This window comes from Ranitomeya variabilis, chromosome 5, assembly GCF_051348905.1.
Source record: "Ranitomeya variabilis isolate aRanVar5 chromosome 5, aRanVar5.hap1, whole genome shotgun sequence".
Lineage (NCBI taxonomy): Eukaryota > Metazoa > Chordata > Amphibia > Anura > Dendrobatidae > Ranitomeya > Ranitomeya variabilis.
In genome coordinates this window covers 485,564,941-485,586,938 of record NC_135236.1, presented here as the reverse complement: position 1 = coordinate 485,586,938, position 21,998 = coordinate 485,564,941, and the positions used below count along the sequence as shown (strand labels likewise).

At 45.3% G+C, this 21,998-nt stretch overlaps 1 protein-coding gene across 1 annotated transcript in view; it reads left to right on the top strand.

The window, feature by feature from the left end:
• The window catches only part of WASHC4 (WASH complex subunit 4), a 143,425-nt gene that overhangs the window by 91,368 nt on the left and 30,059 nt on the right, over positions 1-21,998 (top strand). Inside the window, exons 14-20 of the mRNA XM_077265537.1 lie at positions 3,176-3,302; positions 3,444-3,569; positions 6,210-6,317; positions 7,921-8,067; positions 8,155-8,234; positions 8,338-8,443; positions 10,421-10,537. Of these exons, the coding sequence (XP_077121652.1) occupies positions 3,176-3,302; positions 3,444-3,569; positions 6,210-6,317; positions 7,921-8,067; positions 8,155-8,234; positions 8,338-8,443; positions 10,421-10,537 (811 nt within the window). The remainder of the gene's footprint in view (positions 1-3,175; positions 3,303-3,443; positions 3,570-6,209; positions 6,318-7,920; positions 8,068-8,154; positions 8,235-8,337; positions 8,444-10,420; positions 10,538-21,998) is intronic.

The window sequence follows — 21,998 nt, the reverse complement described above, 5'->3', positions numbered from 1 at the left end:
GAGCAGGTAAGTATGGGTACCGTCACACAGTGCCATTTTCATCGCTACGACGGCACGATTCGTGACGTTCTAGCGATATCGTTATGATATCGTTGTGTCTGACACGCTACTGCGATCAGACATCACGCTGAGAATCGTACGTCGTAGCAGATCGTTTGGAACTTTCTTTCGTCGCTTGATCACCCGCTGACATCGCTGGATCGTTGTGTGTGACACCGATCCAGCGATGTGTTCGCTTGTAACCAGGGTAAACATTGGGTAACTAAGCGCAGGGCCGCGCTTAGTAACCCGATGTTTACCCTGGTTACCAGCGTAAACGCAAAAAAAAACAAACAGTACATACTCACATTCCGGTGTCTGTCCTCCGGCGTCTCAGCTTCTCTGCACTGTGAGCGCCGGCCGGAAAGCGAGCACAGCGGTGACGTCACCGCTCTGCTTTCCGGCTATGGTGCTTACACAGTGCAGAGAAGCAGAACTCCGGGGACAGACACCGGAATGTAAGTATGTACTGTTTGTTTTTTTTTACGTTTACGCTGGTAACCAGGGTAAACATCGGGTTACTAAGCGCGGCCCTGCGCTTAGTAACCCGATGTTTACCCTGGTTACCCGGGGACTTCGGCATCGCTCCAGCGCCGTGATTGCAAAGTGTGACCACAGTCTACGACCCTGGAGCGATAATCATACGACGCTGCGACGTCACGGATCGTGCCGTCGTAGCGATGAAAATGGCACTGTGTGACGGTACCCTTAGTCATATTTACCTTCCCTCGTTCCACACGCCGGGCGCCGCTCTGTCTTCCCAGCGTCTCTCTCTCTGAACTGACTGTGCAGGTCAGAGGGCGCGATGACGCATATAGTGTGCGCGCCGCCCTCTGCCTGATCAGTCAGTGCGGAGAGACGCCGGGACGGGACGCTGGGGAGCTGCAAGCAAGAGAGGTGAGTATGTGTTTTTTTTTTTTATTGCAGCAGCAGCAGCAATGGCACAGATTTATGTGGAGTATCTATGGGGCAACGGTGCAGAGCACTATATGGCACAGCTATGGGGCAACGGTGCAGAGCACTATATGGCACAGCTATGGGGCAACGGTGCAGAGCACTATATGGCACAGCTATGGGGCAACGGTGCAGAGCACTATATGGCACAGCTATGGGGCAATTATGAACGGTGCAGAGCACTATATGGCACAGCTATGGGGCAATGGTGCAGAGCACTATATGGCACAGCTATGGGGCAACGGTGCAGAGCACTATATGGCACAGCTATGGGGCAACGGTGCAGAGCATTATATATATGGCGCAGCTATGGGGCAACGGTGCAGAGCACTATATGGCACAGCTATGGGGCAACGGTGCAGAGCACTATATGGCACAGCTATGGGGCAACGGTGCAGAGCACTATATGGCACAGCTATGGGGCAACGGTGCAGAGCATTATATATATGGCACAGCTATGGGGCAACGGTGCAGAGCACTATATGGCACAGCTATGGGGCAACGGTGCAGAGCACTATATATATGGCACAGCTATGGGGCAACGGTGCAGAGCACTATATATATGGCACAGCTATGGGGCAACGGTGCAGAGCACTATATGGCACAGCTATGGGGCAACGGTGCAGAGCATTATATATATGGCACAGCTATGGGGCAACGGTGCAGAGCATTATATATATATGGCACAGCTATGGGGCAATGGTGCAGAGCATTATATATATATATGGCACAGCTATGGGGCAATGGTGCAGAGCATTATATATATGGCACAGCTATGGGGCAACGGTGCAGAGCATTATATATATGGCACAGCTATCTATGGGGCAACGGTGCAGAGCATTATATGGCACAGCTATCTATGGGGCAACGGTGCAGAGCATTATATATATGGCACAGCTATCTATGGGGCAACGGTGCAGAGCATTGTATATATGGCACAGCTTTATGTGGAGCATCTATGGGGCCATAATGAACGGTGCAGAGCATTATATGTGGCACAGTTTTATGTGGAGCATCTATGGGGCCATAATGAACGGTGCAGAGCATTATATGTGGCACAGCTTTATGTGGAGCATCTATGGGGCCATAATGAACGGTATGGAGCATCTATTTTTAATTTTGAAATTCACCGGTAGCTGCTGCATTTTCCACCCTAGGCTTATACTCGAGTCAATAAGTTTTCCCAGTTTTTTGTGGCAAAATTAGGGGGGTCGGCTTATACTCGGGTCGCCTTATACTCGAGTATATACGGTAGCTATTTCCTAACCTGTGCATAAATGTGCACAACCCCTTTAATTAAGATCAGACTGTGATCTTTTTTACAGATGTTATTCTCAATTTCTTTATTGCTTCATTGGGGAGGGACAGGAAACCATGGGTGTATGCTGCTGTCACTAGGAGGCTGACACTAGGCAATAAAAATGTTGGCCTCCTTAGTAGGGTACACCCACCGACTGGCACAAAGCACGTCTCCATTTGGTGAGAATAGACATGCGTTGCAGAACTTTTAGCAGAATGTGCCATGTAAAGTACAATCTGACATGTAGACATGCCTTTCATGTTACTGCTTCTATATACACATCCTGCAGTAAACACATTTCTACCTCATGAAATAAATCTGGAAATCTGCTATAAAGAATATATTGGTTGTAAAGATAATATTTGATTACATGAAGATAGGATAACCATATTGTTCTTGCCTGATAATAAAACTGTGCTTTTGTAGGGAAACATCGTTAAGGTGTTAATCAATGCTGGGAGCTTAACTTCAGCGCTATGTCTAGTAGAGGTATCCTCTGCATAAGCCGCTTCTCGTACATACTTCATAGAGCCTTTAATGAACAATGTGCACTTTCCGTTAAGTGGTCCCCCAAAGTACATAAGATAACAAACTTGTCAGGTACTCGTCCTCCCTGGATCCAGCGCCATGCTTTTGCAGAGGTTGATGACCTGGAAAGCTGAGCTCATTGACGCGCTTTGATGAAATGACGTTACCACTGTAGTCACATCACTGGGAACACAACAGGGCCAGGAAGCCGGCGCTTGTCCCACGGAGGAGTTTATTTTATTGTACTTTGAGGAGCACTTTTCTGAAAGTACACGTCCCCTTAAAAATTTAAACTAGTTCAGCTTGGTTGTCTGGCTTCTAAATACTAATATGGAAATATCTGTTTCTCTTTAGAGACGTCCAGTCATACTATGTTCTTGTGAGTTCCTGGATGATGAAAATGGAATCCATATTGTCTAAAGAGCAAAAAACAGAAAAATTTGCTGATGATCTGACCAACAGATGTAATATATTTGTGCAGGTATTTGCTACTTGAATTCTGCACAACGTGTATAAGTTTTTCAGTGTATTTGCTGAAACGTAGTTTCCATGTAATATCATCATCAAGAAGGATGGTAACCCATAACATCCGCCCATCATTCATCTGCTTGTGGTTTTTCAGGGATTTCTTTACGCCTGTGGCCTTAGTAACATCATCAAGACCACCATGAACTTGTATATGTCTATGCAGAAGCCTATGACCAAGACATCTGTGAAAGCGTTATGCCGACTGGTGGAGCTTCTCAAGGTCGGACATTTTTTAATGTCATTTTGCTGTTTAGTATAATGCACGTTTCTGTCTTGTATGTTAGTAATTTGCCTTTAACCATCTTTTTCTGTTAAAAGGGTTCCCTGAAAATATGCTGATCACAGAATCTTTCGCTGTTAGGAATCCTCATTGATTCGCTGTAATTTGTAAGGATTCTGCCACCAAATTTCCAGTTATCATGCAATGCAAACAAAAAGGAAATTAAGGCATAACCTTTGTTTTTAATTTTTTCATTCCACTTAAAACAATAATACACCTGAAAATAAGTAACTTCGTAATATTTCTTATCAGAGAAATCTGATTCTTTCTACTCCTGGATTGATTATTTTATTCACAAATTTCTCATCTCGGGTGAAATCTGTCTTCAGTGAATACTGACTCTCCAATTAATGAGATGGGAGATGACAGTTGGTGCTCATAAAATTCAATGGAGCGCTGTACCTATGGTTTCAGAAGAAGTTGCAACAGATTGTCTAACTCTAGCTCCTCCCTTTTCCATAGAATTTTTAAATCACCAACTGTCATCTAATGGAATGATGGGAAAATCTGTCATCCCTAAATACAGATTTTACATATTTTACCCATGAATTAAGAATGAAAGATCAGTCCAGGATGAGAAAGAAGCAGACTTCTCTGATGAGATGTATTACAGAGTTCCTTATATTCATGTGTACTAGTGATTTATTAAATACGTATTAAGATGGTGAGCTGGCTGACAAATTCACAGTTAATTCAATCTGCAGTAGGAGTGAGCGAAACCGAACGGTAAAGTTCAGGGTTTGCATCGGTAAGTAAGTATTAGCATGGCTGTGATTGGCTGGCGCAGCACGTGACCCGGCCTGTATAAAGACTGGATTACGAGTGCCTCCACCATTATGCTCTCATTAGTGTAGGGATTGGACGCAGCTGGAGTGAGGTTCAGATTCTGACTGAACACTGCCAAAAAGCCGCTGTGTGTACCCTGCAACCCATGTCTGGGGGACTACTGTGCCAAAAAGCCGCTGTGTGTACCCTGCAACCCATGTCTGGGGGACTACTGTGCCAAAAAGCCGCTGTGTGTACTCTGCCCCCACCTCCCTCCTCTGGGAGTACAGTACCTTTTAAGCTGCTGTGTTTTCTACTAGTCTTGGAAATAAAAAAAAAAATTGGCATCAGCCGTCTTGTTGCCATTTGTAGGGCAAAGAAATAACTTTTCTCAACCACTGTGTGTTTTTTAGTAGTGTTGCAAATAAATACTTGGTATCAGCCATCTCCTTACTATTTGTAGGCCAAACAATTAATTTTTCTGTACCGTTGTCTTTTCTAGTAGTGTGGCAAATAAATCTCTGCAGAGTCTCTTTGTCATTTGTAGGCCAAACAAATTATTTTAGTGTATTGCTTTGTCTATACGAGCAGTGTTTATAAGAAAAGTCTCTACTCTGCAGCCATGTTTTTGTGAGTAGTGTATCTAGAAATGTTTGGAGTGTGCAGCAGTCTTTCCCATTTGTGGGCAGAAAAAATTGAGTAGTGTTAAAAAAAAAAAAAAAAAAAAAAAAAAAAAACTACTCTTCATCTCTTTCTGTGATAGTGTGTATATTTTTTAAAAAAACATTCTAGTATGCAGACGTGTCTTTCCCAGTTGTGGCCAAAAAGTCTCTTTGTGGACTGTGCCAAAAAGCCTCTGTTTCTACTTTACCACAAAATCTGTAGGTGTATTGTGCCAAAAAGCCTCTGTTTGTACTGTACTAAAATGGGGACCGTATCAGATGGTGGTGCTGGATTTTGGTGCGTGCGGAGTAAGGTTTTCCACATTTCTGCCATGCTAACCATCCCTTATGAGGTGCGGTCAGTGCCCCAGCTGCATTCGCGGCTTCCTCATCCTCTGCCTTGTGCTTCCACTGAGCCAACGCTGTGAGGTGAGGATACCGTTAGTAGTGCGTCTACCAGCGTGTGCTTGTATTCCCACATTTTCCTATCTCGCTCTAGTGCCGGAAGTAAGGATGGCACGGTGTGCTTGTAGCGGGAATCTAGCTGGGTGGCCACCCAGTAATCAGCACTTGTAACAATCCGAGCAACTTGGCGGTCTTTGCGCAGGCATTGCAACATGTATCGGCTTACGAGTGCAAGGCTTCCCAGGGGCAAGGACAAGCTGTCCTCGGTGGGACCTCCGCCTTCTGGTTTAAGATTATAATTTTTTTCTTTTAATTCTATGTTTTAAGAAATTTTCCTATCCACATTTGTTTGCAGGGCAATTGTCCTGTTCTTACTGAACTTTTAACTGTAGCTTCGTCGAACCTGAACATCCACGTGTCCGCTCATCACTATTCAGCAGCCATCAATAGTCAGTGCAACACAGAGGCTATGGAAGGCAAACTGTGCAACATTTTTAATGAAACCCAATTCCAGAAATTATTTTTAGCTCTGATTACCTGCATTTCAGGGAAGCAAAAATGTCCCCAAAGGTGAACAACCTCTTCACGTTATTTACGTATAGTTTCTTTGGTCAGACCCTTCTTAGTTTATAGTGTGACTTCCACATTAATCTTGTCGTCTTATCTGCATTGTATGATTAGTTTTGTAATGGTTTTTTTCATATGAATCCTAGTTGCACTACAAATAACACAAATGTCTTTTGTCCAGGCTATAGAGCACACTTTCCATAGAAGAAGTATGGTTGTTGCTGATTCTGTATCTCACATTGCTCAACACCTTCAGTATCAAGCACTTACTGCCATCGCTATCGCAAAGGTAAAAAGTTTTAATATTCTTCGGTTGTTTTTTATTAGAGAGTTATTCTGGCGCTGGTCACTTCTGCATCAGGAGGTGACTGGTGACAGTAACATCATGTCAACAGATTCCCATGGACAAGAGCCTCTTACCTGCTGAGATCCACAGCTCTTTTCGATTAGCTTGCCTGACGCAATGAACCATGTACGTCAGCCTGGAACGAAGACATCGTGCCAGGCCGGATGAGCTTTGGTTGCCCCCACATAGGCCATTCACAGTGCTCCCGTCCAGCGGCCATGGACTATTGATCTGCCTTCTGGAAGAGGGTTCTGCGAATTGACTCATAATTTCTAACACTTGGACTCTTACATTTACAGTGATAAAATTATACCCAAGCTCCATCCCCTTCCCGACACAGCCAATTTTCTTTTTTTGTGTCTCCTTTTTCCAAGGGCCATAACTTTTTAATTTTTTCCATCCACATAGCCATATGAGGGCTTGTTATTTGCAGAACGAGATGCAGTTTTCAATGGAACAATTTATCTTGCCCTACAATGTATTTATTATGCGGTAAAAAATGACCTGGTGTCATGATTCATCACATCAGTAGAATTATGCTAATAAAAAACTCATCCAGTTTGTTTTAATTGTCTTGCTATTCTCCAAGAACTGTAAACTTTTTATGTTTACGTTGATGGGACTGCGTGTGGGCTTGGTTTTTGTATAGCACGCTGACAGGTTTTTTCATACCAGTATGGGGTGATTGCGATGTTTTGAGAGCATTTTATTTTGCAGTGCTGCAGACAAAATAGTTGCAATTCTATCATATATAATTGTTTCACTTTACGTTGTTTACCGGGTTAAATCACTTTTATTTCTTTATAGACCAGACTTTTACATATGCTGTGATACTAAATGTTTATTTTTTATTGCCTCTTTTATTGGAGGAAAATAGTTTTTGTTTTGTTTGTTGGGGATCTTTTGTCATCACTTGTACTTTGTATTGCTGTATATAGTAAAATTCTTGGTCTCCTATGAAGGCCCAGCTGTAGGCTTGATTTCAACGGAGCACCATAATGGTAGACACAGGGGGTCTTCAGCAGACCTCTGGCTATTTAGGGAACCCCGTTTTGTCACGGGGAAGGTTGATGGGCATGTGGATCGGCATGCGGGTCAGAGATTAACAGTCGCATTTAAGAGGTTAACAGCAGAGAGTGGAGCTTGATTCCACTTGCTGCTGTTCTAAGCATACGTAGGCTGTGTATTAGAGCCATTATCTGCCCAGAATATGGCATGCTTTTGATTTGAGCCATACATGTATGGTGGATGTCAGGAAGAAGTTAATATTTATTTTTGCTATTTCTATAGCACCGCCATATACAGTAGTGTTGGGTATAGAATATATACACTGACATCACCCAATTTCCCGAATGGGTTTTCCTATCTACCGTAATCTCCTTGGATCCAGTACCGATGGTTCTGCAGATCTTTTCTGTACCGTTTGCCCAATGTTTGAGTGTTTCTGTTCCTAAGGGGAAGGATTTCTTTGTATTTACCTTTTTAATATTTAAATCTGTGGACTTCCTTCCTATTCTGCATTTATAGTTCTGTTTTATTAATGCAGAAACGAGTCATTTCTGACAAGAAATACAGTGAACAACGTCTGGATGTGCTTTCTGCTCTAGTCTTGGCTGAGAACACCTTGAATGGTCCAAGTACGAGGCAGAGGAGGCTTGTAGTTGCCCTAGCGTTGAGTGTGGGGACGCAAATGGTAAGAATCCTGTACTTTCCTAGTAGATTCATTCCTTGAGTAAGGTCTTCTCAACTAATATAGCAATTTTCTTGTCTTGTGTCCTAGAAAACCTTCAAGGAAGAGGAGCTTTTACCACTGCAGCTTGTAATGAAGAAGCTGGACCTCATCAGTGAGCTGAGAGAAAAGTATATCCCATTATTATGAATATTCTGTATGCTTTGCCATTCCCAGTACTGCAGTAACAGATTGGAAATGCAGCCATCTGATGCACATTCTTCCTTCTTTTAGAATCCGGGCACAATGTGACTGCTGCTTCCTGTATTGGCATAGAGCAGTGTTTCCTATTTATCTAGACGATGTGTATGAACACGCGGTGGATGCCTCCAGGTTACATGTGAGTAACTACTTAATTGCTGTAGACTGTGACATTTGACAGAACAATATCATATAGGAGAATCTTCATTACATTATGGTTACCGTGAGCTTTATGACAAAATTGGCCCACTTTGTAATAAATGCACATTTTCTTAGCTTGTGCTAATATGAAGTTTGACTTTTTTAATTTAAAGGGATTATTTGGTCATAAGGTGTTCATTACCGGGGGGTTGGAATCTGTGGGAAATAAAAAAATAAATAAATTAAAAAAAATCATATTTGCATGCTGTCATCCTCCTGGTTTCGGAACCTTAAGCTCTGTGGTCTGCATCGAAAGCCTTGGCTGCACCATTCAACCAGCCACAGAACTTCTGCAGCGGTCAGGTCACTTGGACCATGCATCAGAATAATATCGGATGACATTTGGTCCTTACCACGGTATCCTCGAAATTGCACAGATCCTGGTGAAATCTGCCATCGTGGCTGTAATCCGTGTAATTGCATTGTTCATTTGCCTCTTTCAGTTTTCCTCCTTTTTAAAGAGGACCTTTCACCAAATTATTTATGTTTTAACTGGACACACGATGTAATAGTGGCTGTATAGTATTATGCACTTTCCGTGGTTCTCGTGGTTCTCCATATAGTATAATGCACTCTCAGTAGTCCTCCATATAGTATTCTGGCCACAACAATATCGTCACTGATTTGGAAAAAAAATACTATACTCTTCTCTACTTCTAGTTCTCCTGCTACTTAAGTGTCTGCAGCAAGTGTTATGAAGCGCCGTACATCTCAGAGCAGCGGGCACCATGTAATGACCTCATCATGCCCGCTGCGCTGTAATTTCAAACACAGAGGAAGAATGATGGGGGAAAGAGTATCAGCTAATGCTCGCTTTCATCATTGCTTTCAATTGTATCGGCATCCAGGATGCTGATTCAGATGAACTTGCAATGACAGGACGAGGCCGCTGCGGCTGCTGGCGACAGTGCAGGAAGATTGTCTCTCACTGCTCTGCCGCTATGCGCACGCCGATACAGTGAAAGGTAGCGCAGCTCCGGGTTGGCCCCTCGGAGCCCTGGGTGGTCCCTCTCTCTGCCCCCCTTTTCTTGGTAGCTACCCTCCTGTCTACTGAGCATCCCTTACAATTGACAACTGACATGCTTAGTAGATCAGGGACTAGCCCAGCCCCTGCAACATACGTCACTGATGACACTTCATTTCAGGGAGGGGTCCGAGGATGTGGCAGTGACCACTATGCATCACTAACACCTTTTTTTCATTAAAAATAGCGCTGTAATTATATGCAAAAACCCTTTATATAGTTATATTGTACCTGCTGATTTAGTCATGGGGTGTGCTCAATTGGGTTCAGTCACCGGTGTTACCACCCACGCAATTTGAATGATGATCATAGGGTTACGCTGACGTCGCTCAAATCAGATTTGATAATTCTGCTGGTCGATCAGTAAGCTGCGCATGCGCTGTGACGAGCAACTCTCCGCACGTGCGCACTAAAGCTGTGTGTAGTACTCAGCTTCACTGTGCGGCTGGAACTGCTCATCACGGCATAAGCGAGGGGAGCAGCACGTCACGGCGCATGTGCGGCTCCCCTATCGACATTGCGCAAGCACAGCTCCAAAATCTTTAAAGCGGATTTGAGTGACGTTAGCGCAACACCAGGAACCTCATTCAAATTGCGTGGGTGGCGACAACCGTGACTGAATAAAATGAACCACACCCCTTTGACTAAATAAGCAGATATGATATAATACTATAAAAAGCTTTTTACACATGATTTCAGTGCTGTATTTAATGAAAAAAACGTTCTAGTGATGCACATTGCATCACTAACAACGCACTGGGGACAGTTTACATGCTACAAAGGACAAGACAGGTTCCCTTCAAATAGATGGGGCTTTAGAATGAAAATTAATTTGTGTTGTGGACCACCTCTTTGTAGAGCAAATAATGTTTTCACACTTTTTTCTTTCAGTATATGTTCAGTGCATTGTGGAGATGTGTTCCTGCAATGATGTATGCTAGACACTTGGAGTCTTATGATCTATTACTGAAGTGCTATGAGAAGGAAATAATGCAAGTTTTGACAGAGGTATTTACAGCCTATTTGTTTCTCGGTTTTTGTTTGCTGTAATATTATGGGATTATCAGTTTTCATATGGGCATCTGTTCTAGAATGTAATGTGTTCCTGCAATTCTTAAAATATTTCTCCATTGGTTTTGGAAACCCATTGTGAATGTTTCTAGAATATGTGTAAAAACAATGGAGTTATTTATTATTCAGTTTCATGAAAATACAAGTTATATTACAAGACAATTTTTTATGTAAAATGCTGAAAACCCCCCTTTCTCCAGAGTACGTACATGTCCTTCTGAGCGCCCACTTCCTCTGCTGAGACCAGAGCTAGATGTGATGCCAGCAGTTTAAAGAGAACCTGTAACCAGATCAAAAGTGCCAGCTTTGCTCTTATTTTATTAATGTTGCTTCCCTGATTATTCAGATTTTCTCCTTCGCCACATTGGGGGACACAGGACCGTGGGTGTATGCCATTGCCACTTCCCCTGACGAAGCTGCTGCGGCAGCGATACGCGTGGGGCCTGCTCCCACCATACCTCTGGCATAGCCCTAGGCTATTCTACTGCCTCCTCTATTCGCCACATGGATACCTAATCCTGGCTTATCACCCTGTATCATTTATGCTGTTCCTTCTCACCAGCCTGATGCATGGGTTCAATTGACCATCGACAGGTTGTATATACTTGGATGATTTTGGATATTATTACCACTTGCCCTGCACGGACGGTTTTTGCTTAGACACACCCAATTTGGTGTGTGATAGATATACCATCAGGGTTGGCCTCTAGGGTTCTCCATGTGGCTTCTCTCATATTCAATATATTCAATATATAGAGTGTTTTGGAGGTATCCATCATGTATGGACATATTTATTAGGCTTTCATTTGCCTTGGGGTATGGTGTATGTACGGATATGTATATTTTAAATGTTTTTATGTTTTTTTGAGGTGTAATAAAGGCTTAGTGATATTTATATACATATATGATCTCTATATCTGATTTTTTTGTGTGGTTGTGCATACCATATGAGTCTGCCTTTCTCTTGGCTTTCTGATTGCCACTAGGAGGCTGACACTAAGTAAATACAAAAAAGGGTTAGCTCCTCCTCTGCAGTATACACCACCCACTGGCTCCGGATAGAACCAGTTAGTGCTTAATGTCCGTAGGAGGCACACTGGGGTCTGCTATTCAGACCATACCTTTTTTATTTTTATATTTTTTAATTCTCTTTGCGCAAGAGAAAGACTGGAGCAACAGACCCTTTCAAGGGGCCGATCTCCCCCAAACAACAAGAGGTGAGAACGGCGAGTGTCGCCTCCCCGTATCCTCTCCTGCGACGTGGGATGCCAGGCCTGAGCTATTTTAGGGGCGCCGGTTCCCTTCAAGGCGCCGATCTCCCCAAACCAGCAACAGATGGGAACACGGAGTGTCGCCTCCATGTACCCCATTCTGAGCCAAGCCACAGCCAGACAACCTGCCATTTGAAATCTTAGGGGAGCGAACCCTTAGGATAAACAGAGGCTCTCCCCACCAATGGCATCCGTGCTGCTCCCATTGCACCACCACTGATGGAACAGCGATGCTGCAGGGAGCTGGGATGGTCCCTCTCCTCCTCCCTCTCAAAAGGAATGGTGGATTGAGGGTTCCTGCACCGTCCTTATTGCAGCCCTGACCTGTGCGCAGAGTAGCAGCTCTGCCCATCGCTTCCTCCAAGAGGAGATCCGGAACCCTCCTATCATCTGGTGGTGAGTTTTCCATCCGGGGGGAGCTCCTGAGTGCGTCGCGGGCCCGACTGTCATTTCCGACCGGGCACCGCTAATTTAGTCCCCGACTTCGGCCCTTGCTAGGCCACAAGCCGGTAATCCTGTCCCCTTCCGCGCGTCACTTCCGCGGTCCCACCCACCTGCCTGGCGCTTCTCGCATGCTCTGAGAAGCGCCTCTCCTGTTCTCGGCGGCCATATTTTGCCACCCAGCAGGCTCAGCACGGCAAGCTCCCTCTACCTTTGAGGTCCGGCGCTGCACGCTTGGGGACAGAACTCTCAGAGGCACAGGTCCTGGGTAAGTGCTATGCGACACTTCCCTCAGGCTTCCTTCCCATTTTTTCCTCAAGTGCTCTGCTGTTTTTTTTTTTTTTTTTTTCTGCTGCAAGATTTGCTTCCTGCAGTATTTTGGCGGTTAACAGGGATACAGCATGTCTCTACCTAAAACATATAAAAAGACCACTAAAACACGTGCAGTGTTTTTCGCTTCATGCACCTCCTGTCAGGCTGCGCTACCAAGGGGGCATACTGCTCCACTCTGACAGGGGAACCATTGGCCTGCAGGGGCCGTCCTCGCTTAAGCAACAGACAGGCATCGAGGAAGTAGGTACATAGCTCTTCTCCCAAGCCCTCTGGCGCTTCGGCGTCCGTTAGCTCTGTTTCTCGCTCTCCCTCTCCAGGAGTGGACAGCGAATGTGACTCTGAATCTGAGTTGTATTGGCCCCTTGACCTAGTCCCCAGGTTATCAGGCTACTGTGGATAGTCTCATTGAGGCCGTCAACCAGTCACTGCAGGTCGACGAAGAGCCTACTTCGTCTCACATGGATAGTTCTGTGTATTTCAAAAGGACTAAATGCACTAATAAGGTGTTTGCCAATCACCCTGAGTTCCAAGACATAGTCCAGCGACATAAGGAGCACCTAGACAAACATTTTGCAGGTCAGAGATCGTTGGAGACCAGATATCCTTTCTCCCCTGAACTCCGCAAACAATGTACGGAATCCCCTCCAGTGGATCCTCCCATATTATGTTTATCATCCAAGACTCTGCTGTCCCTACCGGATGGATCCTCCATTACAGATCCCACAGATCGTCTGATTTACAGCCTCGCTCTTTCGGCTTTTGAAGCGTCTGGCCTGGCACTTTTTCCCTCCTTTGCAGCGACCTGGGAAAAAACTGGACCAACTGATTTTGGACACTACAGGTGGGAAGAGTAAATTCCGCCCCCAGCAGAGAGTTGGGCGTCCTATCCGCCGTCAGCTGCAGACACGCTTTCGGTCCTTTCGCAGCAATTACGGGTGGTCCTCGAAGGCTAGTTTCCCCGGTTTGGGGCGCCCCGCTCACAGGGACAAGAGCCCTCCGTGTTCACGCAAACTCAACCACTTGTGGAAGGGCTGCCCCAAGCAGTCCAGATCTGGGTGATCCAGACCCTTCAGATCCTCGACTAAATGACTCGCAACCTTGCCCAGACGACGCCATCAGAGTAGGCGGCCGCCTACTCCTCTTTCGCATGTCTGGCTCGCAGTCGTTCACGACGAGTGGGTCAGAGATCTGGTGTCCTTCGGGTACAAAATAGAATTTTTTTCCCCTCCTCCAACCTGATTCTTTTCTTCCCGTCCACCCGAGGCGGGTACGCGAGCTCGAGCCTTTTACCAAGCTATCGAGTCTCTCTGCCGAGACGGGGTCATTACCCCGGTCCCAGACAACGAAAGGTTCCAAGGGTTCTATTCAAACCTGTTCACGGTACCAAAGAAGGATGGTTCAGTCAGACCCATCCTGGACTTAAAGCTTCTAAACAAATTCATCAGAGTACAGCATTTCAGGATGGAGTCCCTCCGTTCCGTCATCTCCTTGATGGAACGAGGGGAGTTCCTAGCCTCCATCGACATTCGGGATGCCTATCTTCACATCCCAATTTTTCCTCCTCACCAAAGATTTATTCGCTTTGCAGTTCGTGGAGAACATTTTCAGTTCACAGCCTTGTCCATCGGCCTCGCCACCACCCCCAGGGTATTCACAAAGGTCATGGCGGCTGCCACTGCCATTCTACACTCTCGGGGCTTAGTCGTTCTACCTTATCTAGATGACTTACTGATCAAATGGCCATCTTTCCAAGCCTGCGAGGAGTGCGTCCGCATTTCTTTGGATACTCTTTCTCGGCTTGGCTGGTTAATCAACCTGAACAAGTACTCTCCCGTTCCGGCTCAGCAGATTTCCTTCCTCGGCATGATCCTGGACACTTCCCGAGGATTGGTGATTCTCTCTCGGGACAAGGTCCTAGCCCTTCAACGACGAGTCCGGACACTCTATCATTCATCTTCTTGTTCCATCCGCTTCAGCATGAGGATTCTCGGGAAGATGGTAGCCGCAATGGAAGCAATCCCGTTCACCCAACTCCATCTTCGGCCCCTGCAACACGCACTCTTAGATGCATGGGGCAAGAGTCCTTTTTCCCTCGATCGTCCATGTCGACTGACCCCTCGGGTCAAGCAGGCACTCCAGTGGTGGACTCTCCAGTCCTCCCTCCTTCAAGGGAAGTCCTTTCTCCCAGTCCATTGGCTGGTGGTCACGACTGACGCCAGTCTCCTCGGCTGGGGAGCTGTTTCTTGTCATCACACTGCCCAGGGGAGTTAGTCCTCACAAGAATCTCGTCTTCCCATCAATGTCCTGGAGATGCAAGCGATTTGGCTGTCCCTGCGTCGGTTCCATCCTCTCCTGGCAGGCCGCCCCATCCGTATCCAGTCAGACAATGCCATAGCTGTGGCCTACATCAATCATCAAGGGGGCACTCGCAGCAATGCCGCAATGCGTGAGGTGGAACACATTCTTCGCTGGGCCGAAAGGAACCACTCACTCATATCGGCCGTTCACATTCCAGGAGTGGAAAATTGGGCTGGGGATTTCCTCAGCCGTCATGGCCTGGCCTCGCCTCGAGAGAGTGGTCTCTCCATCAGGAAATTTTCCAGCAGATCTGCCTTCGCTGGGGGACTCTGGACGTAGACCTGATGGCTTCTTGGTTCAATGCCAAGGTACCCAAGTTTGTGGCCCAATCCCGGGACCCGAGAGCCATCGGGGTGGATGCGCTGGTCCTCCCCTGGAGTCGCTTCTGTCTTCCATATCTATTTCCCCCCTCGTTCAATTGGTCGTAGACGTCCTTTGGCGACTCCCAGATTGTCCGGATCGGCTTTCTCAGGGACCGATTTACCACCAGAATTCAGGGGCCCTGTGTTTGACGGCTTGGCCTTTGAATCCTGGGTTCTGACTCAGGCGGGTTTTTCCTGCAAAGTAGTTTCCACCATGATCAATGCTCGAAAGCCGGGATCGGTGCGTATCATCGGATCTGGAAGATTATCTTCAACTGGTGCAAAAGCAGAGGTCGTCCTCCGCTCAAATTCAACATTCCCACCATTTTGGAATTTCTTCAGTCCAGTCTGGACTTGGGTCTAGTGCCGAGTTCCCTCAAAGGACAGATCTTGGCCTTGTCCGTCCTGTTCCAGCATAAGATCGCTTTCAAACCCCAGGTGAAAACATTCTTTCAAGGAGTCTCCCACGTGGTACCTCCCTATAGAGCCCCTCTAGATGTCTGGGACCTTAATTTGGTCCTGGGTGTCCTACAAGAGTCTCCCTTCGAGCCGTTGCAGGACATCTCCCTATATCTCCTTTCATGGAAGGTTGCCTTCCTTGTAGTGTGAGGGTGATCCCTTAAAGCGAGATCTATATGATTGCTTGTACCTGACCAAATATAAGCTGAGTGCTGGCTTAGAGGCAAAGAATGTGTATCAGATACACAGACAGATACACACTCCTCTCTCAGCAAAGGCTTGCACACAACTGCTTTATTCTCTGAACAAAGGAAGATACTAGAAACAGGAAATGGGGGAGGTCGCACAACTTCTGAATAGTTAGTGTCACTCTGGTTCATTCCAACTTCACTTCATTATATGGTATTCAGTCCAATGTCCAGTGTCCAATGTCCAGTGACTTCTTCACATTCCAAAAATTCCTTCCAGTGTGCTGCTGATCAGGAAATAGACTCCATCTTGAACACCATATCTGAACTGACTTATATAAGACTTAATGATTTCATTAGCCATTTTCTCATTCACAGTAGCAATTACTTTGATCAGAAGAGTCTCGGAGTTGGCGGCTCTTTCCTGTCAAGCTCCCTTTTTGGTTTTTCACTGTGACAACGTGGTCCTCAGACAGTCTCCGTCCTTCTTGCCTAAGGTGGTGTCGTCTTTTCACCTTAATGAGGATATCTTGCTTCCCTCGTTTTGTCCTGCTCCAGTTCACCAAGTGGGAAAGGCTTTTCATTCCTTAAATCTTGTGAGGGCTCTGAGGAAGTACGTATCCAGAGCGGCACCTTTTCACCAGAGGGATACCCTGTTCGTGCTCACGGTGGGAACCGGAAGGGATTGGCCGCTTCTAAGTCGACAATAGCCAGATGGATTCGGTCAACTATTCAAGAAGCTTACCGCGTCAGAGGCAAGCCAATTCCAGCGGGGATCAAGGCACACTCCACTCGGTCGATAGGTGCTTCCTGGGTCATTTGGCATCAAGCATCTGCGGAGCAGGTTTGCAAAGCAGCGACCTGGTCCAGCCTGCACACTTTCTCAAAGCATTATGATGCAGACGCGAGCCTGGGTAGACATATCTTGCAGGCAGCGGTAGCGCATCTTTAGATAGCAGGTACCGGGAGTTTTACTCTGTTATGTTGTTACTTCCCACCCAGTGACTGCTTTGGGATGTCCCACGGTCCTGTGTCCCCCAATGTGGCGAAGGAGAAATAGGGATTTTTGTGTTCTCACTGTAAAATCCTTTTCTCCGAGCCACTCATTGGAGGACACAGCACCCACCCTTTTGGCCTGTTGCCTATGATGGGTGTTATAGTTTTGACATGTTGTACCTACGGTTAATTTTTGTTAATCTCCTACTGCTTGGTCACTGAACTGGTTCTATCCAGAGCCAGTGGGTGGTACTGCAGAGGAGGAGCTAACACTTTTTTGTATTTACTTAGTGTCAGCCTCCTAGTGGCAGCAGCATACACCGACGGTCCTGTGTCCCCCATTGAGTGGCTCGGAGAAAAGGATTTTACAGTGAGTACACAAAAATCGCTATTTTTTCTATTTTTAAAATGCTCCATATGGTTCTAGAGATATGTTGCTTTTTATTTAGATTTGATTTTCATGGTTTGTACCAGGAGGGTGTGACACATAGTGTAATAATGCAGAGCAGCCTAAAGATATACCCTTTAAGCCACACTCCCTTAGTAAAGACCATAAAAATTAACACTAAATAAAAAGTTCCAGATTTCGGGGCCTGTATGGTAAATCTTAAAAAAAAAAAAAAAACTTTGGAGCAGAGGGGCTGAAATATGTGCAATTACTGGAGACTTTTGGCCTGATGACAGGTCCTTACATGTTGTGGTTAAAAGCAACTACTGTATTTGAGTAGTTTTACAGTGGGTGAAGTTCCCTCTGTAAGCCCATTGGCACTTAAAAATGTAATTCGCGTCCTAACCAGCTCAGAGGCCTATTAGATCCTCCCACAGTCTGGTCTAGTGGGCAGCCTGTCAGCATAACGCCTGGCTGGATAATGCACTGTGCTACATAATGCATTGTATATTTATGCAATAGTTTGTAGGCCAAATAAGCAGTTTAAAAATATATACGTGAACTATATAAGGAATTATGTATCAAGCACAGTGAATGCTGTTAAAAATAAATATTAAAAACTAGAATTGCTGTTTTATGCCTCATCATACAAAAAATGAAAGTACGAGGTTCATGGCCATTTTATAACAGTATTTTGCATGGACAATGTGAGTAGCATAAAGATTTAATTAAACTGCAGCAGAATTGCTTATTTTCTATATATATTTTTCCTCCTATAGAGTTAAAAGAAAAGGATTAATAAAGAAATGTGTACAGTGGCATGTAAAAGTTTATGCACCCCTGGTCAAAATTGTTATTGTGAACAATTAAGCAAATTAAGATGAAATAATCTCTAAAAGGGCTTAGTTAAAGATGACACATTTCCTTTCCTTCTCACATTTCTTTATCGCTTCATTGGGGGACACAGGTAACCATGTCCAGATATGCCAGAAATGGGCACATCGGACGTTGACCTGATGGCATCTTGGATGAACTATAAGGTTGCTTGGTACGTAACCAGGTCCTGGGATCCCTAGCCATCAGTTCCGATGCTCTAGTAATCCCCTGGTCACATTTCCAATTATCTTTTCTTTTTCCATCCCTCCCCTTGATTCTGAGAATCGTGAAAAAGATAAAGGCAGATGGGATTCCCATAATCCTGATAGCTTCAGACTGGCCAAGACGGACCTGGTACGCAGAGCTGGTGAACAGGCTCATGGACGCTCCCTGGAGGCTTGAAGACCATCTGGATTTTCTTTCACAAGGCCCCCTCTTCCACCAGAGTTCAGTCTCTAAGCTTAAAAACATGGCTGGTTTTTCCTATCCGGTCATTCAGACCATGATTAGGGCGAGAAAACTAGCATCGTGTATCTACCACAGATACTGGAAGGCCTTCTTCGGGGGTGTTAGGACAACAATTTGGTTCCTATGTCCTTTTCCCTTCCTTCCATCCTTGGTTTTCTACAAGTGGATATTGACTCTGGTCAATCACTCAGTACTCTTAAGGTGCAAGTTTCCGCTCTGTCAATTCTTTTCCAACGAAATCTGGCGTCTCGTTCCCAGGTAAAGACTTTTCTTCAAGGAGACGCCCACCTGGCACCTCCTTGTTTTTAATCAAATAGATTTTTATTAAAAAATAACATGGCAGGATACAATCTTTTCAAAAGTCATTCAATTTCAAATAAGCCAACTCCAGTAACCAAAAACAAAACTCCCCCCCTCCCCTCAACCCCACCTGTAGACAGCTCGGATTGTCATTTCAATATTCCCCATCCCTACATAATAGAGGGTTATTGCAATGTTTCATCCCATAAAGCAGTGCAAGAGAGTATATCCTCAGACAATTTCTCGAGACCTTTCCCAATGATTCCAACATTCCTATCCATACTCCTGCCATGGTGTCCACAATTTTTCATATAGGGCAGATTTCCCCTTTTTCCTATAAACTCCCTTCTCTAGTTTGATGACATATTTCACTTGTTTGATGAACTGTCCCCTAGTCGGCGGCTCCTCCCTTATCATCTTGCGATCATTTTCCGGGCCATATAAAGTAGCCTGGCAATTGCCTCCTTCAAGGCATTATCCACCATTATGTCCTCCACATACCCCAGAAGGTATACTACCGGTTCCCTTGGAATCACACATCTACAGTATATGCCCCCTCGATACGACTCAGGACCACTATTCAGAAAGAGGCCAGTCTTGGGCATGTCCACATCAAATGGTATATACCTGCACCATCATTCCTGCATCGGGGACACTCTGAAGAAGGACTTAGGCCGGCCTTAAATGGGACATCTGGGGACTTGTAGTCCCTGTGTATTATATAAAGCTGAGACCACCTACTCGGCTCACTCAAAGACAATCTCGGTACCCATTCCAGAACGGAGTCCCACGTGTTGTCTTCCAAGGGGCTCAACTCCCTCTCGCATTTAGCCCTGGCTTTAATTGGAAATTTAAGTAAAAAGGTATGCATCAAGTCCCCATATGAGGAGGAAATTACCCCTCTTGTGGTCCCCCTCCCACATATATAATCCAGAACAATGTCCCCATGAATAGTGAGACATCCACCCCTTCCCTGAGCTATGCATGCATGTTTCATCTGCGCATATTGGAAACTTCCTGCAGCTCGGAGCCCAAATTCCGATTGTAGCTGGGGAAAAGCTTTCAGCACCTGCTGAGTCATCAACTGATAAACATACTGTATCCCTTTAGCCTGCCATTCTTTCAAACACCCAAATGCCATAAATTCTGGTAGTTTCTTATTATTACATATTGGTGAAAAGCGAGTCAAACCGGTAACCCCACGAATCTGAATAATCTTCCCCCACAATTTCTGTATCGGAAACAGTGTAGGGTATGTTCTCCCCAGCATCCCCAGGGTCCCATCCTCTAATCATTGAACCACAGGACATCTATTCGTCAATTTTCCCAGTATATGTTGTATTGCGTTGGAGGTAGCCTCCTGTGCCCAGCCCCTTAAATGTTGACACTGGGCAGCAAGAAAATATATTCCAGGATTGGGCAGAGCCAATCCCCCATCATCCTTGGGACGCTGGAGAGTCTCCAGCCTAATACGGGGATGCTGTTTCCCCCAGATCAAGTTTCTAAATAATGAATTAATTTGTTTAAATTTCCCCAGAGGTATCCATATAGGCGCTTTGTGTAGGACATATAGTATTTTGCCTTAAGGGTCCCCATAATGGGGGATTACATTTTTAAGCAGATAATCTTTGATCGGCAATGATATCCATATCCCCAGGTACTTAAATTGTTCCACTACTTTAAGTCTGACCCCTTCTACCTCACTATTCAGTTCATCAACAGTTCCATCTATATTAAACAAGTTTGATTTACCCCAGTTAATCGTCAACCCTGACAGAGAACCAAAACCCTCAATAAGCTGTATAGCGCTTCTCAAAGATGCCTGTGGATCACTTAAGAATAACAAGATATCGTCTGCGTAGAGCGCTATTTTTTGCTCTACCGACCCGTATTTAAATCCCGAGACCTCTGTAGACTATTGTATTTTCGCTGCCAACGGTTCCACAGCCAAGGCAAACAAAAGCGGGGAGAGCGGGCACCCCTGCCTGGTTCCTCTATGCAATTCTATAGTATGAGACAGCACCCCATTCACCCTAGCCAACGGTTGTGTGTACAGTAATTGGACCCATGATATGAATTGTGGTCCAAAGCCATTGATCTATCAGGCATAAAGCCAGACTAATCTGGATGTATTAATTTGGAGATGATTCCCGTCAGCGACTTGCCAACACCTTGGCCAGGAGTTTGTAAGCAGTGAAATTGGTCTGTACGATTCAGGCATTCGTAGATCTTTATCTTCCTTTGGTAATACCACTATTATGGCCTCTCTCATAGACGTTGGTAATCTCCCCTTATTCTTTGCCCCTTCCAGCATCATTCTAAGTTTGGGTATTAGCACCTCCTCCATACCTTTAAAAATTTCCACTGGTAACCCATTCCCCCCTGGCGCCTTCCCCTTTGCCATAGACCCTAATGCTCTACTTAACTCCTCATCCTTGATAGGTGCCTTCAAGCTTTCTCTGTCATCATTCTCCAATCTGGGAAGTCTCACCTCCTCTAGGAATGCCACAGTGTCCTCAACCGATGTTCGCACCCGAGAGGGGGGTATAGATCCTTATAAAATTCATTAAAAATATTCAAAATGTCCGAATTATCCGACATCTTCGTGCCATCCCTCGAATTCAAAGAGTGCGCATCTGAGTTGCCCTACTGGGCAGAAGCCACCAGCGATAACATATGGCCCACCTTTTCCCCTTTATAGTAAAAAATTCCCTCTTCCTCTCTGACTGTTCCAAACGTATCTTATTCGAATTCTCCTGAGCTTCCCTTAATCTTCTTTTGGCCTCTTGGGTGTTGAGTGCAACATCTCATCTTCCGCCTTCCTTAACTTCTCCATAGTTTTGTTCTCAAACTGTTTCGTTCTCGACTTACACCTGCTAATATCTGTAAATAACAGTCCTCTCAAGTATGCTTTCATAGCATCCCAAATGATAGATATGTCAGCGCTTCCTTCATTAA